The sequence below is a fragment of the Cricetulus griseus genome, chromosome 6 (genome assembly GCF_003668045.3).
Source record: "Cricetulus griseus strain 17A/GY chromosome 6, alternate assembly CriGri-PICRH-1.0, whole genome shotgun sequence".
Lineage (NCBI taxonomy): Eukaryota > Metazoa > Chordata > Mammalia > Rodentia > Cricetidae > Cricetulus > Cricetulus griseus.
Window position 1 is genome coordinate 111,001,356 of NC_048599.1, and position 8,982 is coordinate 111,010,337.

An 8,982-nucleotide genomic window follows, 5' to 3' on the forward strand; every position below is an offset into this window, starting at 1 on the left:
CTTTTTAAAAATCCAAATGCAAATGAGTACAACTGCAGTAAACTATATTTGCAAATGAATCCTGTTGCTTTATTCATTTATTGTGTAATTACTGCAATCCTTCCCACCTTGTTTTCAGTATTTCTTAATCATTAAGTCGGAAGCATGACAGCAGTGCCAGCCCTGGCATGATTTTCTTTGACTAAAACCTTGTAAATTAACACAATTAGCACAGCATCCTCCTGCTAATTAACTTCCACTGTCTGGTGCAGTGGTTTTGCAAACAAGGAAGACAGAGTCAGAAGGGAATCAACATGCCATTCTGTTACCAAACTGTGTGCTCTGTTCAGTTTAGCTCGGCAAGTCAAAGCTGGCCATGTCAGAAGCCAGAGTCAGGCAATGAGGAGCTGAAGTGGCTGGGGGAGGAGAACAGAAGGGGATAGAAGCTGTCAACACTGCTTGGGGAATTCAGAAGGGAACCAATGCCACAGCTGCTTCATTTAGACCAGACCTTCTTCTTATCAAGGATTCTTTGCCAGAGGGCACAAGACAGTTTGCAAAATTCACTTTGGGTAATACAAAAGAGATTAAGGAGGGTACCTTAACACAGCTGTAGCAGAAAAGGAAGTGTTTGTTCCAAGTGAGCTGAGATTAGAGTTAAGATGAACAAGCACTGAAAAATAGAAGAATGGAGTTCCAGTACTCTTTGGTAACTAACCATATGAAACCCTCAAGGGTACATCTTAAATGAGTTGCTTTAGGCACTGCGACTTTTGTAGTATGTGAAGCAGGTAATTTCTAAGGTCTTTCAAAAGTTGTAAATTAAAATGACTGTCTGATTCTAATAGTTGAGTATTTTTTTTCTTAAGTCAGAAAATACTCATTTCAGGGTTACTACAGAGTCGATGGCTTCAGTTAGCAATCTGGCAGGTGATGGAATTACTCCTATGACCTCACTGCTAAATCGTATTCTTTCAGTTTCTGCTCACTATAGAAATGTAAGGTGTTAGAATCTGGATCCTCTGCTCTCATCATTCCTTCTTGTCCATTTTCTCTTTCTCCTTTTCTCGTATACATGTTTCTTCCCTCCCCTCTTGGTACCTCGAAGTCTATAAGGGGAGGAGGCTTATCAGAGGAGGAGGGAGAACAACACGAGAAGCCCCACAGACAAGTGATGCTTGTTTTTTTTCAGACTCAACAACAGAACTGAGAGGCAGAAAGGAGCCAGTTGTAATTCATACCGAGTTGTAGGCTTTGTGCGATGAAAGCGCTGGAGCGCTGCCTGGGAGATTGCTTTGCTGCACTCCACGAAGCAGATTTGAAACTGTCGTGGACCACTTTAGATGAGAGTTGGATTATGGAATGACCTGCTATGTCTGTGTCATATTGTTCTGTGCAGGGAGCATTATACTGTGCTAACTAGGTGTTCAGTACCAAATAAGAGAGGTATCCCAGATGCGGTCTGTCAGCTGTGTCTCATTTTTATATTGTTAAAATATAAAACAGAAACTGATGGGGAGAACCAAATAACTAGGTGGCATACATGTTAGCAGTATTGCATGCCAGATATTAAAATGTATGTGTGTGTTATCGAAAGCAATCATGATTGAATTCTAATTTGACAGTACTGTGTGTGTAAGTATACATTAAATGTGTGTGTGGTTAACAAGTAGCTTGATGGGATTGACAACAGGAAGTCTTGCATATAAATATAATATATATATATATATATATATATATATATATGAATTTGATTTTCTACAGTTTTCTTTTACATTGGATTTATCTTTTGTGGGGTTGATTTTTTTTCTCCATTTTGAAGAATTCATATTTTGAGATTCCGATAGATATTACAACCTGGGAAGATGCTCACCCATGTCAGTGTTATTAAGGGGAGACAATAGCTAACAGATGTAGTCAGGGTGGAAGCTTTAAGTGTTCTGATGAATGTCTAAATAAATTTACTTTCTTCCCCCTTCTCCCTATATGATTAGGCTTGAAGATGCAGTGGACGCCGGAGCATGCCCAGTGGCCAGAACAGCACTTTGACATCACCTCAACCACTCGGTCTCCTGCCCACAAAGTTGAAGCCTACAGAGGTCATTTGCAGCGCACCTACCAGTACGCCTGGGCAAATGATGACATATCTGCTTTGACTGCATCCAACCTTCTGAAAAAATATGCAGAGAAGTATTCTGGCATTTTGGAAGGTCCCGTAGACCGACCTGTACTCAGCAATTATTCAGACACACCATCAGGACTAGTGAACGGTCGGAAAAATGATAGCGAACCCTGGCAGCCTTCCTTGAATTCAGAAGCCGTTTATCCTATGAACTGCGTTCCAGATGTCATCACTGCCAGCAAAGCCGGTGTCAGTTCAGCCCTCCCTCCGGTAGATGTCTCTGCAAGTATAGGGAGCTCCCCTGGGGTGGCCAGCAACCTAACAGAACCAAGTTACTCTAGTAGTACCTGTGGAAGCCACACAGTACCTAGTCTTCATGCAGGGCTCCCATCTCAGGAATATGCTCCAGGATACAACGGATCATATTTGCATTCTACGTACAGTAGTCAGCCCACACCTGCACTTCCTTCGCCTCATCCATCCCCATTGCATAGCTCTGGGCTCCTGCAGCCACCGCCTCCTCCTCCTCCCCCTCCAGCCCTGGTCCCAGGCTACAATGGGACTTCCAATCTCTCCAGTTACAGCTATCCCTCTGCTAGCTATCCTCCTCAGACTGCCGTGGGGTCTGGGTACAGCCCTGGTGGAGCGCCCCCTCCTCCTTCAGCATACCTGCCTTCAGGAATTCCGGCTCCTACCCCTCTGCCCCCCACTACCGTTCCTGGCTACACCTACCAGGGTCATGGTTTGACACCCATCGCACCCTCTACTCTGGCCAACAGTTCGGCAAGTTCTCTCAAAAGGAAAGCTTTCTATATGGCAGGGCAAGGAGACATGGACTCCAGTTACGGAAATTACAGCTATGGCCAACAGAGATCGACACAGAGTCCTATGTACCGAATGCCCGACAACAGCATTTCAAACACGAATCGGGGGAACGGCTTTGACAGAAATGCTGAAACATCATCCTTAGCATTTAAGCCAACAAAGCAGCTGATGTCCTCTGAACAGCAACGGAAATTCAGCAGCCAGTCCAGTAGGGCTCTGACCCCTCCTTCCTACAGTACTGCTAAAAATTCATTGGGATCGAGATCCAGTGAATCCTTTGGGAAGTACACGTCGCCAGTCATGAGTGAGCATGGGGACGACCATAGGCAGCTCCTTGCTCATCCAATGCAAGGTCCGGGACTCCGTGCAGCTACCTCATCCAACCACTCTGTGGACGAGCAACTGAAGAACACTGACACGCACCTCATTGACCTAGTTACCAATGAGATCATCACCCAAGGACCTCCTGTGGACTGGAGTGACATAGCTGGTCTTGACCTGGTGAAGGCTGTCATTAAGGAGGAGGTTTTGTGGCCAGTGTTGAGGTCCGATGCGTTCAGTGGGCTGACGGCCTTACCTAGGAGCATCCTTCTATTTGGACCTCGAGGAACAGGCAAAACACTACTGGGCAGATGCATAGCTAGTCAGCTGGGGGCCACTTTTTTCAAAATTGCTGGTTCTGGACTAGTTGCAAAGTGGTTAGGAGAAGCGGAGAAAATTATCCATGCCTCTTTTCTTGTGGCCAGGTGTCGCCAGCCCTCGGTGATTTTTGTTAGTGACATTGACATGCTTCTCTCCTCCCAAGTGAGTGAGGAACACAGTCCAGTCAGTCGGATGAGAACCGAATTTCTGATGCAGCTGGACACTGTACTAACTTCGGCTGAGGACCAAATCGTAGTAATTTGTGCCACCAGTAAACCAGAAGAAATAGATGAATCTCTTCGGAGGTACTTCATGAAAAGACTTCTCATCCCACTTCCTGACAGCACAGGGAGGCACCAGATAATAGTACAACTGCTCTCACAGCACAATTACTGTCTCAATGACAAGGAGTTTGCACTGCTCGTCCAGCGTACAGAAGGCTTTTCTGGACTAGACGTGGCTCATTTGTGTCAGGAAGCAGCAGTGGGCCCTCTCCATGCTATGCCAGCCACAGACCTTTCAGCCATTATGCCCAGCCAGTTGAGGCCCGTTACATATCAAGACTTTGAAAATGCTTTTTGCAAGATTCAGCCTAGCATAACTCAAAAAGAGCTTGATATGTATGTTGAATGGAACAAAATGTTTGGTTGCAGTCAGTGATTCCGTCTTTAAAAAAAAAAAAAAAAGTAATGAATGTTGGCACACACACGTAAAACCTGCTACATAGGGAATAGAGCCCCTTTTCCAGTAGAGTTTCAATTGCAAAGGGTACTGGGGAAGACAACGATGGTGTTGCATCTGTAGAGTCAGGGTAGCTTTGAAGGAAACATGCATCCGATGAGAGCCTCTGATTGGAAAGCCCCAGATGACAGAAAGCATATATATGTGGATGCTCAGATCGGTTCAAGCTAGACAACACTCACCGAGATGAAAGGTGCAAGTGTGTTGATTTCAGAAGGACATGAACCTCGTGTGTTGATTCCATTCTGCTGTTGTCGAGATTTAGTTGCTGTCAAGTGCCTGGAGTGGTGCTTTATTTTTTGTTTGCCTCACAATTACATTGGTGGCATGTGCTAATATAAAGAGCTTTAACTTCAAACATTATTGGACTAAAGAGATGAACGGTTGTGTTACTACAGAAAACCAGATTTTTGCCATTTTAAGAGCAACAGTATTCCTCAATCCTGTCTGTTCTGCAGTGTTAAGCTAAGAACAGGTAAAACAGGGTAACGGTAATCTGGACCTTAATTTCTGCAGTTCATTTCTTTTAATGTTCTTGTCTGCAAAAACTCAGGAAAGTGATTGTGATTTGTACAGTACCTCAAAGGAATGTGTTAAAAGCACTATGTACTGCTGAGAGTAATAGGCTAGGCTTCAATGTTACTTTATATTAAAATGTATGTTTACCTCAACAATTGGAGAATAGCAAGGAAAATTACTTTGAATGTATCCAGAAAAATTACTGACGTGTGATACAACTGAATATTTACAATTTAAAGTAGAAATGGAAGGATTTCTTTTTTTTTAAGTTGTGTTATGAATTATGGGGAATTTAACCAGAGCAGAACAATTACTGAAGAGTTCTTAATACATTGCTCTCCTTGATGATTAAATATTATGTGCATAAAAGTTACACTGGTTAATTGAAAGCTATGTATTCAGTTTGTGTTGGTGTTTAGAGCAGTCAGCTGCAGATCCTATTTAGGACCCTGAAAGTGACAGAACCTAAAAACTCTAACTGCCTTTTACTGCCATGGTAGAGGTGGCGGCGGTGGTGGTTTTCTTTTGGAAGCTCTCTCTCTCTGAAACTGCTGGGAATGGTGTCGTGCTATTCACTATGAGTTCCTAGGCTTGCTGCGCTCCTTCACAGAATGCAGAATATAGAACCAAATCAAATACACAAATTAAAAAGAGGAAAAAAAAAAAAGCAACCAACTCTATGTTCCCACAGAGAACCTCTACAACTCCCCTCCCCCTCCCCCATCTGGATTTCACTCTTCACAGTGCACTTTTGCTTCTCATCTTGAAACCCCAGCTGTAGTTCTCCCACGTTCATTTCTACCTCGGTTTCATTGCATTTCTTTTGGAAAGTCAAGTGAAAAATTAAGATATGGACATGTCTAACACAGTAGAGTTTGCCAAATGTGGGGGTTTCTTTGTGTTGTGTTGTGTTGTGGTTTTCTTCCATTTTTTTTTTATTATTTTTTTTTTTGCCATAATCTAGTTTCACAAGACACTAGTCTTTAATGCATTCTTTCACTGCTGCACACTACCGCATGGCATACGTGGCATTTTTCTCACCCTGCCCCCTTTGCTCCTGCTTCCCACCGGGTTGCCCTTTGTCTCCTGTAATGCGTGATGTGCAAGTTTTCATTGAAGGCTGGCTGATGTTCACCAATGCCTCTCCCAGTCACAGAGCAGGACAGAGCTTTCCCCAGCTACTGCCTGTGCCGAAAGCAGAGCAGCCTAGTATTTTGAATGTATTTTCCTGGTTTTTGCCCCTCCCTTTTTTGTTTGTTTGTTTTTTTGTTTTGTTTTAGAGATGCAGTAACTGTTGCAAAGCACTGGCATTTTGTGTATTCAATAAGCGATGTACATTTTAAGGTAATTTTAAATAAACGCAATGGCAGCCCCATGAAAGGTCTTTCTGTTATTTTTTTCCTTCAAAAAAATTTTTTACAAGCTCATCTATATAAATTAATTCTCTGAAACACAACACAGAGAAAGTGAATGAGGAATTCATGGTATTTCAAAATTTTGTTCTTCACATTGCTAAAATTGAGCAAATGAACTAGAATTTAATGTCCTTTGAAAGTCTATCACCTAACACTGTTCTTGAATAGAAATATTCCATATTTGAAAAGCAGTGCCTTTCATTAAGGATACAAAAATGGTAATAATACTAAGATCTTCCTCTGATTTTCACAAATGAATTAATGCTACAATCATATCCTGGATCTACCCTGTGCACTTCCTATGGTGCCCAGGAGATTCTAATATCCACTAACTCTTGGGCCTATATTGATCTCACTCACTCACAAGTTTACTTTTCTACACAGCACTGGTCTATCTTCTATTTTTAGACTTCATGTCCACCAATATGCTGTGTTCTCTAAAAAGAACATCTGGCAAGTTTTGACAAACCCAATCTTCTTTAGTCAACTTTCAAGAACCCAATATTAACCTTTTTTTTTTTTTAAGTGTGTGTTTTTCGAAACTTGATGCCAAATATATGAGATGACAATTGTGTTTTGTTCTCACAATGCCGGAAGTAAACAAAAGTCATACATGTTGGCTTTTAGCTTTAAATGGCTTTAAGTTAGTTTGAGATAGGAGTGGTCTGAGATACATGTATTTAGCAGAAGCTGAAGTTACATTTAATTTCCACTTAGCCTAGGCAGGACTATCTGTTAGCAAACTGGGCAAGTTGAAAAATGAAAGTCTCACACTCTACTATAGTTTTTAATTCCATGTGACATCACTATAAACACTTCCATGGACTTATCCTAATCAGGACCTCTTTTTTACCATTCATTTGAGGGCCTGGGGTAAGATAAGTTCCAGATCTTCAGCAGTGAGCATATACATTGAATCCTAGTACAACTGAGTAGCTGGCCCCCATACTCTCGGCCTCCCTTTGACTGCTTAGAATTTGGAGGAGGTTCCTAATAAGTGTAAGGTAATGAACCAGTCAATTCCTTTCTGTCCAGGGTGGAGATTCAACCAGGCTACTTTACAACCATTAATTCCCTTCTTCACAACTGCAATAACATTTCCAACAGGGATGAAAAGGAAGGGGGGAGGGGAACTACATCAGTAAAAGGATCAATCGAAATTTAAGAGGTAGTTGGTAGTGACTTTATATGGGACACAAGTGAAAATTCTCTACACTGCCAGCTTGCTTCTCTCCAAAATATTGAGAACATTAGTGACAATATGGAGAACTTTGCTGACTGTGCTGGTCACTGGAATGTGAAGGCAGTATACTTTAAGGCTATTTACTTTCACATAGAATGTTTATCTATTAGTCAGTTTGTATTCTACTCAAATGCAGATAGACGGGTATAATGTTTTCTTGTGCATTTGAAACCTATCAAGGAGAAAATAAACCATTCCACTAAAATACATAGGCCAAACACCATCTGGACAAGTGATAAAAGCTATCCAGAGGCTATACTAAATGCAAGGTCAATTTACATGGGTTGCCGAGTACTTGGCTATGCAGTTTTCAAAAGAATACATCAAAAAAATCCAAATTAATTCTCTCAAAATATCACTGTAAATTTAAATATATTTCTGACTTGGAAAAGATGTTTTAGAGGCATTTTGAACCTCTTTCTCTGAAAATATATTCAACCCCAAGCAAAAAGACATTTCTGTACCCCAACTCTCTCCTGTTTCCTAGCAAGAATTGGGAATCCTAATTATAAATCCATATTACAGAGTGGAAGGCACATAGTTTATTGAACTATTAAGGCCACTAAAGTTCTAATATATATAAATATAAATATAAATATAAGGATAATTAGTGTGTGTATGTATGTGTGTATGTGTGTGCTATTTCCACCACCACCTCTTTGAACTTTAAAATGACTCAAATTTTGCATTTCCCAGAAGCAACTGGTTTCTTCCTTTTTCTTATGTGCCACAATACACACAACTCCTTCAAAATTCTGTTTAATGTGACTTTCTTTTCCTTAAGAAAAGTAAAAAAAAAAAAAAAAAAGTTCAGTTTTGAATCATCTGCTGATTTAATGAAGCATATTAGCAAACATGGAGCTGTTAGCATTTCAGAATTCACAACCAGCTGTATGTGTGACTAACCAACACATGAACTAAAGCTTACAGTCTGCCAAGACCTTTGGTTGACATTCGATTTTGAACCTGCCAGATGCATTTGTGTGAACCAAGGATACTGCATCTTTAATGAACAAGTCTCTCTTCTTTCCCCTGTTTTTAAATACAACACAAGTGGTGTAGCACTAGGCACTGCAATTGTCAAAGACAATTAGACTGAAAGCAGGAAAATTTCACCTCCCTGTCTCAGTGATATGTAGAATGTCGGCAGCATGGGTCAGCCTTGCCACAGAGTGGTGTGAGAAGATATGAATCAGTCCTATAGAATGTTAAATATTTATAAAATGGTTTTGTAGTGCACCAAGGTTGGGAGCACATTCATTCCTTCTTTTTTGTCTTATGATACAAAAGGAAAAAAAAGCAAAACTTTATTTCCAGACTTATTCACTCTCTCCCTCCCTTTCTCTCTCCCCCTTCTCTCTCTCTCTCTCTCTCTCTCTCTCTCTCTCTCTCTCTCTCTCTCTCTCTCTCTCTTCCTCTCTCTCTTCCTCTCACTCCATCCCTCTATCCCTCTCTCCTTCCCCTCCCTTTCTTCCCTGTGTGGATCTGTGTATGAG

The 8,982-nt window shown here is 41.3% G+C and overlaps 1 protein-coding gene across 4 annotated transcripts in view; it reads left to right on the top strand.

The window, feature by feature from the left end:
- Fign (fidgetin, microtubule severing factor) overlaps positions 1-8,982 on the top strand; it is a 123,417-nt gene that overhangs the window by 112,268 nt on the left and 2,167 nt on the right. For all 4 annotated transcript variants that reach the window (XM_027420310.2, XM_027420311.2, XM_027420312.2 and 1 more), the window contains one exon: positions 1,974-8,982. This exon is cut by the window's right edge and continues 2,167 nt beyond it. In XM_027420310.2, the coding sequence (XP_027276111.1) occupies positions 1,974-4,228 (2,255 nt within the window). In that variant the 3' untranslated portion in view covers positions 4,229-8,982. The remainder of the gene's footprint in view (positions 1-1,973) is intronic.